Here is a 14,467-nt window from a genome sequence, read left to right as displayed (position 1 = left end):
TGCAACGCTAATAACACCACTCTCATCTTCAGGACATTGATGTGCAAATGGTACTTGTGAGGCTGCCAAGTTCTATGGACTGTCTGTCCCAGATAATGCCCCCCACCGTATCTGGGAAGCGTCCGTGGTCACTGTGGCTACCGGATGAGGAGCTACAAAGGGTCTGCCTAGAGTGACTAGGGGAATGTGGAGCCACCACTGAAGATCTTTTGCAAGCATCCATGATTAAGATCATGTGTGACATTGGTGGATCCTGATACGACCACTGAGTGAAAAGGAGCCACTGCAAAATCCCCATATGGTAACGAGCTAACAGGACTAGAGTAATGGCAGCCACCATCAAGCCCAAGACCTTAAGGACTAACCGTGCCTGAACCTTTGACTTTGACAAGAGGAGAGAGACCTGACGTTGACTGGTAAGCGCCCTTTCCTGTGGGAGCTTGGCTATCATGCCTCTTGTATTTAGTTGAGTGCCTATGAAAGTAATACACTGAGAGGGCAACAAGGCAGATTTTTCGTAGTTTATTGTGATTCCTAAATGTGCACAAGTGTGAACCATGTGGTTCCTGGCCCTTAAGAGATGTTGCTTGGTGGTGGCAGTGAGGAGCCAGTCATCTAGATAAGGAAACACCTGGAATCCCAAACTTCTCAGGTGAGCCGTCACTACTGTCATGCATTTGGTGGACACCCTGGCGGCTGTAGTGAGACCAAAGGGAAGAGCTCTGAACTAGTACTGACTGGCTCCCAGCCGAAAGCGTAAATGTCTCCTGGACTGCTTGTCCATTTTTATATAGTAGTACGCATCCTGGAGATCAATAGAGCACATCCAATTGTCCTGACCCAAAAAGGGTAGAATGGACTGCAGTGTCACCATCTGGAACTTGGTCTTCTTTACTGCCCTGTTTAACTTGCTGAGATCTAGGATAGATCTCCAGTCCCCTGTCTTTTTTGGAACTAAAAAGAACCTTGAGTAAGTTCCGGATTCGATCTGGTCTGCGGGGACTGCCTGAATGGCTGTTTTTTTTTTTTTTTGCAGCAAATTTTTTACTTCCAAGGCTGCTTGATCCCGAACATTGGGTGGAACATCTGGGCTTGATCGTTTTTTACTTCTTGGGGGTGTTTGGGAGAAGGGAAATTTGTAACCTCTGGATATTATGCACCGTACCCACGTGTCTTCTGTTATATCTTGCCAGGCTTTTGGGTACAGTGATATTCTGCCTCTGACTGCCTCCAGAGGTGGGCAGCCGGACAATCCTTCAAGGATTCTGAAAGGGCCTGGCAGAGAACGTATCCCTGTCGCTCTGTTGCGGACCCCCCCTGCTGCGAGGCAGGCATCTCCTGTTATTATTTCCCCCTCTGCCCCTGGGGGAATTGTCTCCACGAGTGTCCGGTGAAGCTCCCTGGGATTTACGGAACCACATTTTACCACTCTTTTGGCCTTTGGGATAAGGCCGGGATGGATTGGAAAAACGGACTCCTACAGCAGAGAGAGTTTTGCAATCTCGTTCACTCCTGGTAAGAGTCTGTCTATAAGTTGTGGCCCGAACAAGGCCGAGCCATCAAAGGGGGTGTTCGTAAAGGAGGACTTGAAGGGCTCTGCAAATTGACAAAGGCGGATCCAGGAGTGCCTGCGAAGAGCCACTCCTGTGCTTGCAGGCTACTCGCTCCATCTGTTGCATAAGAAATCAGGCACATGGAGGAGTTAACAATGGAGGTTAGGGTTGCTAGCTGATTAGCCGACTTGGAAGCCGCTCCTTCAGCTGAAGGAAACTGGAGGGTATCTCCAGGTTCTTTAAGGAGATCCCTCTGAAGTCTTCTAAAATGTGTCAAATAGTTCAGCGCCCGAAGAGTAAAGGCCGCTGAAGAGAAAACACACTTCCCATATCTATCCATGGCTCTAGACTCCCTGTTTGGCAGATGGATAGAAGAGGCAGTTTCCGCGAGTTCCCTATTGGTGGCTGCTGCCACCACCATCGCATCAACTGGCACGCCTTTAGAGAGAAATGTCTTGTCCTCTGGTGCGGTCATGAATTTGTTAGGTCTTCTCGGAATGGGCTCCATGGTCTCTGGAGCACTCCATGCCTTTCGACTCACTATAGACAAACGTGGGTCGAAAGGCGGAGACACCCAGGAGGTGGAGGGTCGGGAACCAGACGCATCCAGGTACACAGACTCGTCCTCAGAAGGGGCAAAGGACTTCCAGTTTCCCCTCTAAGGATCTCCAGGATGTCTGAGAATGAGACCTCCTCAGAGGGGGACCGTGGAGACCCTTCGAGTCATCCACGTCCGTGTCTGAAGTGATGGACTCAGGGGAGTCCATGTGCTTCCTCTTACATAGTTTCCTTCTGGGAACCTCCTCTGAAGCATTCTCAAGAGAGGTCTCTGAAGAAGAGGCGTCGCCCTGTGGGGCGTCCTGGGGCATTGGTTCCCTGCGCTTGGAATGGAGAGGAGGATCCGAGGCAGACACCGGTATCGATGGGGATGAAGCCAATGGAGCCGAGAGTGGAGCGGTCTCTGTAGACAACACACTCCTTATCACCTCGGAGGCACCGTGGTCCAGAATGGATGGAGGCTTCGGCTCCGAGAAGCCTGTAGACCTTCTCCGCACCGAAGGCGACGGCTCTGAGGCAGATGTGGGAGCCGAACTCACCTGCCCCGAAGCTCTGAGGGGGAGAGCGGGGTCGGACAAGGGTCCGATGCCACTTACCCCCTCGGAGTTGACGAGAGAGTCTCGGCACCCAGACCCCTTGACCAGGTGGACTGTCGAGGAGGTCGGAGCGGATGTTGGAACCAACAAGGCAAAGGTTGTCAGAACAGACTGTTCCACCACTACTACTTCCATGCACTCCGGCTCCGAACTGGACGCAGTCGGAGGAGGAATACAGACAGGAACTGGTTCGGATAACGGCGCCACTTCCTTCTGGGCTGGACTCGACAACAATGTAGCAAATACTGGTGTCTTGAGCAGCCTCTTCACCACTCTCTCCACAACATCATCCGATAAACTCTTGGATGACCGAGAGGAGTGGGCCGAGGACCGGTGACTACCTGCCACTGACTGCAACAGTAGAGACTGAGGCACAGATCTCACCGGGTCCAGCAAAGGAGATCACGATCTCGTTTGGGTCCGGGATGGCTCCGAAGACACTGATGGAGCTGCTGGAGAAAAAGACTCCTAGGAGCCAAGAATCCGCTCCGAAGTTTCTGAAGATTTGGGTCTAGACTTTGTCGGCACCGAAGGTGGAGCCAACGAAGATGCCGGTTTGTCATCTGATTTTTGTAGGGGCTGAGTGTCCGATGCTACTTCAACCTGGGGTTTTAATAACCCTCTCAAAATAAGTTTGTTGTGCCTCTCCTGCAAAACCCATGCGCTAAAGGCATGGCAAACAGAGCATGAGTCCTGCAGGTGGACCGCCCCTAGACAATGCACACAACTCGTGTGCCCATCCGAAAGGGACATTTTCTGGCAACATGAGTCGCATTTCTTGAACCCTGACTGCTTAGGTACATCTTTAGACATTATAACACCACAAAAAGACAGGACTAACAACTTGGAGAATGTTTTGTTTGTTAAGAAGAAGAAAAGGGAGGAAAAAGGGGGGGGTAGCCTCTAAGTTAAACTGCTACTGCTCCCAAAAAAGAGAAGGCCTCTAACTAAAGTGGCTTCTCCTTAGGTAGCAAGGAGGGATAACAGGACAAGAGAACAACCCTCAAGAAAAACAGGCCACCGACAACCACAACAACACACAGGTAAAGGCCTGAGAGAAACCGACGGCCTAACAACAGCAAAAAACAAGTAACGAGGCTAGGAGTGATATAGAAGGAGTAAACACTAAACTCTCAAGAAATTTAGCCTTAAACAACAAGAATTGTTATAGAAAAAAATCATTACTTAGTCTGAGCCAGCAGAAGAAAATCTCGACGCTGCAAGCGGCAAACAAGATCTGGGTAGCTACCGCTAAGCATGCTGGGATAAGAGGCTAGCCTCGAGCCAGTAAGGACTCTTTGAGCTTTAGAAGTGGTCGAGTCGGAGCCAAGATCAGCTCCGAACCCAACCGGAAAGAAGGAAGGAGAGAGAAAGGATAACAAACATGGAACGTTATGGTAAGAACATAACTTCTTTTTTTCATATCAAGATAAGCTGTATGAACATCATGATGACTGTATAACACTCTTGAAGACATTAATAAGGTTTAATAGGTGAAATTATTGATGGTCAAACTTTAATGAGAATTTTACTATAATAATTAATGAGACTGGTTATGATACACCCCACCCAGATTCCCAAATACCAGACATTCCTGAGTCAATGGGACAAGCATGTTCTCCCTGGGATACTTGCACTTAAGTCTGTTGTCATTGTATCACCAAGACAAAATGGAAATTCTCCTTAATCAGAACAAGAATAAAATGGTAAGCAGACAGAGCTTTATTCAACTTTCACCTGGTAGCTTGGACATTTTTGCGTTTTATACCGTATTGAACATATGATGCATGCTGTTCACTCTCTGAAATCAAGAGGAAAATAGCTTTGTTAATAGTGAGGCTCGTGTGGAAGAACATATGACAAGCTTTTTATAGCAAAGTGAATACATATGAACCATGTTATTAGTGAGGCTTGCACTACCACACAGACAGTAGCATCAGAGAAACTGCTTTGTGAGTTTTAACACAAACAACAAAAATGTGGCAGACGAAAGTGTTGAACAGCAGAGAACTTTGCTTTTGGTCGTCATTTGTGAGGCAGAAAGTGTCGAAAAGCAGTGGACTTTACTTCTGGTGACCATTTGTGAGGCAGCTTGATATATGTAAAACAGCAAAAAGTACTGAGCAATGATTTTCAGCTTGATGTATGTCAGCTTTTAAAGCAGTTAGACACTTCATGCTTTTACACTTTTTTAAACTTGAAAAGCTTTGGAGCACCTAAGACTCCCATATATTAAAAGAATTATGACTGGGTCATGGATCTGTTTCTTAATGTGCTATTGAAATGGATTAAAGAAGTTCACATTTCAAACTTTACTCACTAGGTTAATTTCTTCACCATTTCTCCATTGTGATGGGAACTTGATTATGGTTAGTTAACTGCTCATAACTGTATATCTGTGTTGAATTTGAGGAATAATCAGTCATAAGTGTGTTAGTGACAGATTAGTCCATTGTTATACTGACTGCATTTCTCACTTGTTATTTCATTATCTGTCCTATTTTTTGGCCTGGGTTATGGCCAAAACCACAAAACCAACCTACCTCACCCATTTAACAAACAAATAAATAGAATACTGCTCTTTCCGGACACTTGGTAAAAATGGAAGTAATACTAGAAGTTGTTAATGTCTGTTTTGTATTTCCCTCTCAGTACTCTGTGAGGTAGTGTCCAGAATGGAAAAGTTTGAGAAACTAGCAAAGATTGGCGAAGGCTCATATGGAGTTGTTTTTAAGTGCCGAAACAAAGATACTGGGCAGATCGTGGCAATAAAAAAGTTTGTCGAGTCAGAGGATGACCCACTGATTAAGAAGATCGCTCTTCGGGAGATCCGTATGTTGAAAGTAAGTTAACTCTGAATTACTCCTGATAACCCTCTTCCCATGTTCTTTACACAGATGTTCCAATGTATTCTGGTTTTAATTTCCTAAATGGCAGGGTACTAGTTAGTGGCAAGGTTGAGTAAACGTCACTGCTAATCTGAATGTAATGGAAGACAGCTGTAAAATGTATGTTGATAAACTGAAAAAGTACGATCCTTAGTGCCAAGCTTAAACATTAACCAGATTCAGTATCCTGTGCAATGCTATAGAATAACAAAGCTGTACTTACCAAAAGTAGAAAGAACACTCGGGAGACTGAGGTTATCCTGGTACTGTTCATAATTGAAGAGTATATATCAGCTTTCCAAGGGAGCTATAAACAGAACTCATAGTAAAAGGAATAATGTGAAGTTGTTCTATCTCGCCATTCATTCTTAACAGATGGGTTTGGAGCCGATCCTCGGCTCCGAGTCGACCTACTACAAAGTTCAAGGTCTTCAGACAGCTCGAGGTGAAGTCCCTATCCCATGATTTACTTTGAGTTACCTCAGATCTAGTTTGCCGCTGCAATAGATTGGAAGTTTCCTAGCACAGTTCGGGCCAGTATAGCTTTTTTTTTTTCTAAAAATCTTCTAAATTTGTCTGAGATATAATACTTAGTGTTAGTTATTGATAGTTATAACTTGAATAGTTCAATAGTTTAATATTAGATAGTTCTCTTCTTCCTTTGGCCTTCATTTTTTATAGGCCTTTACTAATCCCTTCCCCTCTTTGGTGTGATTTTATAAAAATATAGCTTGTAGTGTTGAATAAGATTCTTTAAAAGTTAGACATCGTGTGTGAGTGTATTTAGATAGTTATAGATTACATTTTTCATATACAGCCTATCTGTTGTTAAGGGCTAATTACTAGTTAAGTCTGCTAAAGTTTGTGTGTGCATTCTTCTTGATACTACAGTCTTTCTTAGATATTTTTGGTACTGTAGGTTTCAATATGGCTGAACAGGAGAAAGACAAACATCCTAAGTCTGGCTTTAAAAAATGTCCAAAGTATGGACAAAATACGTCGGTGACAGGTAGTCACATAAATTGTTTATTGTCTCGGAGCCTTGCACTTGCAAGAAAGCTGCTCCATTTGCCATTCTTTTTCTTCAAGAGTATTACATGAAAGGAAATGTAAACTCATTGATAGAGGACTTCTGAAATCTTCTTTTCAGGAAGCTTTGAGCGACGAAGATAAATCTAGCCAGTTTCCCAAGTCTTCTAAGGTTTCTTCATCTGATGTGACAAAATCCAAAAAACCATCGACGTCTGCTGCACAGCTCTCGGAGACGAGCATCTTGTCTTTTCGGAGCTGGTTCCCCAGTCGTGGAACTGGTCTCCGATGTACTAAAGTCTCCTATTCTCCAGTCGGTACCACTCTCCATACATTCATCTCGGTCCTCGATTAGCCTATCTGATTTGGATGTGGATCGTGTAGTGCAGAAGCTGCTACAGGCACCGGTGTTTGCTAAATTTTTATCGGCTCTGACCCAAGTGGTTTCGGAACCGAAGACCGTTATGCCATCGATTTCTTTTCCTCTTTGGAGCCATATCGGTCCAGCGGAGCCGGAGGAGTTGGACCTCATGATTGTGGAGCCTTCAGAGCTGATGCCTGCTCCAGTGTCATAGATTCCATTCACTCAGACTTCCGCAGCACCCATTGAGGAGTCTAGGAGCCGACACTCTCCGGTTGGCTCCAGGGAGGATAGTCGGACTGACCTGTCGGTTCCGACTTTGCCTCTCAGGGCCTCTGTTCAGATGAGTTTGGCTCCTATCTCTGGTTCAGAGCCCACTGTTCCGGTGCCTTGGGGATCGGTTGTTTATTCTGATCCGGTGGTCCCTTCTCATTGGAGTAGAGGTGCCTTTGAAGCCATGAGGAGAGTAATGCCCCCCCAGGACATCCCCAACTTCAGGAACAACTACCTCCTCCCCAAAAGTGCCTGTGTCCGCTTCTGCCTCACAGATCCCTTTGAAGCGTAGAGACCCTGAGTCTCAGGAAGGCCCACTGGGTGGCCCCTGCTCTTCCGAGACCTTACCAGAAGTTTCCACTGATGAGGTTCCCAGGAAGAGAATTTGCAAGAAGAAACACCTAGACTCCCTGCAGGAGTCTCTCACGTCTGACACTGACTTAGATGAATCAGAAGGGTCCCCACTGTCCCCCTCTGAAGATATCTCATTTGCAGATATATTAGAAATCCTTAAGCAGAGTGGTGGCTGGAAGCCCACCAACCCTACTGAAGATGAGTTGCTTCTCCTGAAGGCTTTTGGGTCTCAACCCTCTACCTTTTGGGTGTCTCTGCTCTTCAATGAGCTCATGGAGCTGGTCTCACGAAGGGTGTGGGAGTCTCTGGACACCATGGAGCCTGTCCCTAGGAGGCCCAATAAATTTATTTTTGCCCCCCCCCAGGATAAGTCCTTTCTCACTAAGGGAGTGCCAGTTGATGCCATGGTGGTGGCGGCAGCCACCACTTCTTCCTCTATCCATCTTCCTAACAGAGGCTGTAGGATCATGGATAGATACAGGAAGTGCATGTATAGTTCAGTGACTTTTGCCATGCATTCACTGAACTATCTTACACATTTCACAAGACTGCAAAAAGACCTCCTAAAAGAGCTTGGAGGTACTCCTCAGGGTACAGTAGCTGAAGGAGCTTGCTACCTTTAATTCTATAGTGAACTCGTCCACACTTCTCATCTCATATGCAGCTGATAGAACGAGTAGGGCAATGGGTACAAGAATTGATCTCAGGAGACACTCCTGGATGTGCTTATGTTCCTTTGCGGAGCCCTTTAAGTCATCCTTTGTCATCACCCCTTTTGATGGCTCATCCCTTTTCGGGCCCAAAGTTAAGGAAACTTTGACCAAGTGTGAGCAGGAAGGAAAGACTCTGTCTGCCATCGGAGTCTGTTTTCCACCCCTACTAGACCCTACCCCAAGAATCAAAAGGAAGGAAAGATGTGGTTCCGAAAAGCCCAAGGAGTCCTTCTGGACACATGTGGTGAACCCCCCTCCAGGGGCAGAGGACGGGGCAATAATGGAAGACTCCACCCTCGTGGCAGAGGGGTTCCGCAAAATCAGGGTGACAGAGACCAGTTCTTTGGGAAGCCCTACCAGTGCTCCTGAAAGGAGGCCCGACCATCCTACTCTGGAGGCAGTCAGGGGTCGCTTATCTTTGTATCCAGAAGCCTGGCTAAAAATAACGAACGACAAATGGGTACAAAGTATAGTTTCCAGTGGATATGTTAGGGAATACTACAGTCTTTCGCAGATATTTTTGGTACTGTAGGTTCCCTTTGCCATCCCCCCTCCATTGACAACAAAAATCCCGAATGTTCCACCCAGTTTCAGGGAACAAGCAACAGTAGAGGTCCAAACGTTGCTAAGAAAGAGTCATCCAACCAGTCCCAGCAGACCAGACAGGATCCAGAACTTACTCAAGATTCTTTTTCATTCCAAAAAAGACAGGGGACTGGAGACCTATTTTGGACCTCAGCAGACTAAACAGATCTGTCAAGAAAGAGAAGTTCCAGATAGTCACGCTTCAGTCGATACTTCCCTTCTTAGGGAAAGACAATTGGATGTGCTCAATAGATCTTCAGGATGCGTACTACCATATAAAAATGGCCAGACCATCCAGGGATCATCTGCGCTTCCAGCTGGGAGCCAATCATTGCCAGTTTCAAGCCCTGCCCTTTGGTCTCACTACAACCCTCAGAGTGTTCACCAAATGTATGACAGTGGTCATGACTCACCTGAGGCATTTAGGATTCCAGGTGTTTCTGTACTTAGACGAAGGTCTCCTCACCTCCACCACCAGGCATCAAGTAATACAAGCCAGGGACACCACTCTTACTGTTTGCAATCAGCTGGGCATTATCATAAATTCAGAAAAATCTGCCTTGTCGCCATCGCAACATATCGTTTTTATCAGAGCAGAATTGGACACCACCACTTTAAAACTTCCGGCAGAAAGGATATTACTACTTTGTCAGGAAATCCAAAACATCATATACAGAGACAAGGCTTCAGCATCAGAAGTGCTAAAGTTGTTAGGGATGATGACAGCCACAATAGTAGCAATACCGTTGGGTTGCATGCACATGTGGATTCTACAATAGATGCTATTCACTCAATGGTCTTATCAAGAGCTCTGTGTCTCATCTAATTATAGTAACAAACACATGCAAAAAGGATCTTCGGTGGTGTTTGACCTCTCCAAGTAACGATAGGTCGTCCCTTTATCCTACCTTCACCATCGGCCACAGTGACCACGGACGCCTCCCTGATACGGTGGGTGGAGGGACATTTTCAGGGAAGAACAGCCCAAGGCACATGGACCAAACAAGAGACACATCTGCATATCAATGTCCTGGAGATGAGAGCAGTACTCTTGGCATTGCTGTACTTTCAGGACTCTCTCCCTCTGGGGACAATTGCGATTCAGATGGACAATATATCAGTGGTCTGGTACTTGAACAAACAGGGAGGAACCAGGTCCTATCCCCTTTGTCGAGAGGCCCTAAGAGTATGGCAATGGGCTACATCCACCCAGTGCTTTCTGACAGCAACGCACATCCCAGGGAAATCCAACGTGATTGCCGACAAACTCATCTGGGCCATTTTGTTGCTGTATGAGTGGTCCCTCAAAAAAGAGATAGCGGAGAGGATATTCCACAGATGGGGCCAGCCTTGCTGCGATCTTTTTGCTTCCCACATGAACACAAAATGCAGAAGCTACTTTGCCCTGATTCCCCCTCTGGGAGATTCCCCAAGAGATGCACTCGTACACTATTGGCTTCCGGGTCTCCTGTGCATTTCCACCAATTCCCCTGATACCCAAAGTACTTCAGAAAGCAAAAGCGCTGGGAAGGACCATCATTCTAATAGCCCCTTATTGGCCTCGTCAGATTTGGTTCCCCTTCCTTCGACTTCATCTGTTGGAAAAGCCTTGTATTCTGGACCCAGTTCCAGATCTTCTGACACATTTGTCGGGGGCTCTTCATCCCTCCCTTCAGTCCCTAAAATTGACAGCTTGGCTGCTCCAGTTCCCAACATAGCCAGGTTCCATAACCTCTCAAACGAAAAGCAGTATATTTTAATATCTTCTCATAAATCCTCTACTATGAAGTTGTACCTTAGCAAATGGAGAAGATTTTCTTTATGGGCTTCTCAGAGTAACATTGATCCCTACCAAGCCCTCATTTCCTCTATATTAGAATTTTTGACTATGCGCTTCAACAAAGGAGCAGCGGCAGCTACAGTTTGGGTTCAGCGTGCCACCATCTCTAATTTTCATCTTGGCTTTGAAGGATTGAACATAATGTCACACAAGCTATCCAAAGCCTTACTGAAAGGGACCTCCCACCTCATACCACCAGTGAAATCCCCTTATACCCCACAGAACCTAAATTTTATGCTTTCACGCATTATTCTCCCACCTTTCGAGCCAGCTTTCTCATGTGATTTGAAATTTTTATCTTGGAAGACTATCTTTTTAGTAGCCATCATGTCTGCCCGAAGAGTATCAGAACTAGAGGTCTTGTCCATAAAACCTCCGTATTTGTTTTTTCATGCTGACAGAGTGTCACTACAAACAAATCCTTCTTTCTTACCTAAAGTTTGTAGTGAAGCCAACCTTCACCAAATCATAGCTTTACCAGTGTTTTTCCCTAAACACTCCAACAACTTAGAGTATATGCTGCACAAACTTGATGTTCATAGACAGCTCAGATTTTATCTGGGTAGAACCAAAGACTTCAGAAGATCAGAACAACTTTTTGTTTCCTTTACAGATTCTAGGAAAGGTATGCCAGTTGCAGAAACTACGGTATGTAAATGGTTATATGATTGCATCACTTTCACTTACTCAGCTGCCAGTTTACCTTTACAACACAAAATTAAGGCTCATTCTACCAGAGCAGTGTCCACATCCTCTGCTTTTTCTGCTAAGCTTCGTATAGACAATATTTGTGCAGCAGCCACTTGGTTAAGGCCTCATACCTTTATCACGCATTACAAAGTTGATAGGGCCTCCAGGGACAGGGCCTCCTTTGGTTCTACTGTCCTGAAAAATATACTCACGTGAGCTACCAGAGAAAGATGGTGCTTGGGATGCTACCCATCTGTAAGAATGAATGGCGAGATAGAACAACTTCACATAAAGAAGTTATGTACTCACCATAACGTTCCATGTGAGTTGTTCATCTTGCCTTCATTCTTACTTCCCACTCTCCTACCCCCTCCAGGGTTTTTTGAGGACCGAGATACTAGTTTTATCATGGTTGTTCAGTCTTTCTATGTTTTTTCCCTAAAAAAGTGATAGAATGGCACATGGTATTATAAGAGACAGCAAACAAGATCAGAGGTAACTCAAGGTGCCTTGTGGGATAGGGACTTGGCCTCGAGCTGTCTGAAGACCTTGAGCTTTGCAGTAGGCCGACTCGGAGCCGAGGATCAGCTCCGAACCCATCTGTAAGAATGAAGGCGAGATGAACAACTCACATGGAATGTTATGGTGAGTACATAACTTCTTTTTTCTTGAGAATCAGTGGGCCCACTTACTATGTGGATATAAAGCCCTATGCTACTGCTGAATGTATTAATTGTTATACTTAGCACTATAAAATACTATGTAAGGTGTAAAGATTTTTTATTTATTGTAATAGGTGAGTGAGCTGGGACATAATGGTCCCTTTTAAACTTCAACTTAGTTACACGTGAAACATTTTTTTAAAAAAAAGTACAATATGTATAGTTAAAAACTGAAATCGCCATAAATTTCATCAGCTGTAGTCATACTATAAAAGTGGGTGTAAATAACTGCTACTAGCAGATGCTAACACTATTTGACCACCTATCTTATTCGTGTAATGATACTGTTGATATTATACATATGTACATAGGTACTACATAAACTACAGAATGTGACATCCTCATGATAATAGGTTATTTATTAAATAACCAATGTCATACGGTAGATCATAACTAACTTGAAAGCATTGTTGGCTTACAGAGCTTAGTTCTGAGTTTCAGTTCCAGTTGGGTACTTTTTGCGTTAAATCTGAATGTCCTCCTATGTGTTAGTATTGGCTGTCTGTTTCCTTTTGCAGCCTAAAAGCATGTCAGTAGATGAAGTGGTGATCCTCTGTGTTACCTACAGGTGTGTGAGATTTCATCCTGTCCAGAACTGCTTCTCTGCCTTACACCTTTGCTTTCTGGGGCACACACCACCTCCCTTGTGACCCTGAATATGATTAAGTGTGCACCAGAAATGAATGAATGTGGTCAAAAAAGTTCTGAACTGTACTGATTTTATATTATGTTATGAATATGGTGAACTTCAATCACTGCATACATTGTAAATGCAGAAATGAAAAAGTGAGAGATGAGGGCATCACAGAGACTGTTGAAATATGCTAGTATAAAATATGATCATGTAAACTGCAATGAAAAGTGAGTTTGAATGTTATGTATCCACAGGCATATTACCCATATGGTATCAGTTATGCTGACAAGCAGTAATAAAGGGGTTAGTATTTTTTACAGAAAGTTAATCAGGTAATCTAAGAATGGGAAGGCACTGAATTTGATACTGATTTAAATAGCATGGGTCAAAAAAGATATGTTGACAGCAAAGATAGGAGATGTGTAAAAGAGAGGCATGGTGTCAGAAGAGAGGCATGACATCAGAAGAGATGCATGGTGTCATAAGATCAAGTGGCATTTCAAAACTGAGTTGTCATAGGACAATTTAACAGCTACGGCTGCTTATTTTTTGATTGAACTTTTTTTGTTGGAGAGGCTGGGGGCACTGCATTCTTAACTGAAGGGACATGGTGAATAATAATAATATAACCCCTGCCATCAGCAGTCTGTCACACAAGCTGCTTTAGTGGGGACTACAGTGCCAGCTCCAAGATACTTACATGCTTCTATGCATATACTTGAGCTTACTACAGGGATAATGCTACTTGAAACTTCCAAGAGAATGGCTTGACGTACCTAGCAGCAAATCTCAGATATCCAGGGACAATGATTTTGGCTAAAAATTTTGCTGTGTCCCTCGTAATCCCTGTTAAAACTAATTATCTTAGGGAAAAAAGGTAGTGGATTACACTTAATAAGTAATGATAATTATTATTGGTATAGACGTCTTTTACTTCAGAAAAGGCATCTTAATTTACATCTTTTTATTCTGCCAATGCCTCAAGTTAATAGTACTAATATTTCAAAAAGTGCAGTGGTTGTCCCTGATTCTTTCTGGATTTGACCCAGATTCGGGAAATGCGAGATTTTGAACTATGAATGACCCTGTGCAGCATGATGTAAACTTCCAAATCTCCTCCAGGAATCACCAGCAATGCAGCTTAGACTGCCTTCCGGTCCCAGGATTGGTTGGTCAGCATTGTTTGCTCATTTCTTCTTTCCCTGACCAGTTTATCCAAAGTGCGGATTCTCAGGCAGATATGGATCATTAGGGTTACAGCCACAGCTTTATCCTTCTGTGTCACGGAGCTGGTAAAAACAATTGTTTATTATTTATTTTATTTGCCTTTAGGTACTGGGAAAATCTGACTGGATTGAAACAACCCCTTATCACTGGAGACCTGGGGAGAAATTTTCCAAATGCCTGATTTTGACAAATACATACATTTTTGCCATAAGAACTTTATATAATAATTTAAGTGATGCACATGTGTTAAGTAATAATTCATAGACTTTAAAGGACATGAAATAAACATATGAACTGCACATGTTAAGCTGAAACAAGTGACATTTTGGCAGTGTTTACAGTACATCATGTTGTTGTTGTGTCTTTCAGCTTTTTCCTGGTTAGGGGTCACCACAGCGGAACTCCGGTCCGCTAATGATTGGCAGTAGATTTTTACGTGCTGAG

General features: G+C 44.3%; 1 protein-coding gene across 3 annotated transcripts in view; it reads left to right on the top strand.

The window, feature by feature from the left end:
• LOC122794036 (cyclin-dependent kinase-like 1) overlaps window positions 1–14,467 on the top strand; it is a 1,692,555-nt gene that overhangs the window by 120,571 nt on the left and 1,557,517 nt on the right. For all 3 annotated transcript variants that reach the window (XM_044062168.1, XM_044062160.1, XM_044062151.1), the window contains exon 2: window positions 5,360–5,550. In XM_044062168.1, the coding sequence (XP_043918103.1) occupies window positions 5,383–5,550 (168 nt within the window). In that variant the 5' untranslated portion in view covers window positions 5,360–5,382. The remainder of the gene's footprint in view (window positions 1–5,359; window positions 5,551–14,467) is intronic.

Source organism: Protopterus annectens, chromosome 1.part0 (genome assembly GCF_019279795.1).
Source record: "Protopterus annectens isolate FY-2018-M chromosome 1.part0, PAN1.0, whole genome shotgun sequence".
Lineage (NCBI taxonomy): Eukaryota > Metazoa > Chordata > Ceratodontiformes > Protopteridae > Protopterus > Protopterus annectens.
Note: the sequence above shows the minus strand (reverse complement) of the source record. Positions and strands in the feature narration are given on the sequence as shown.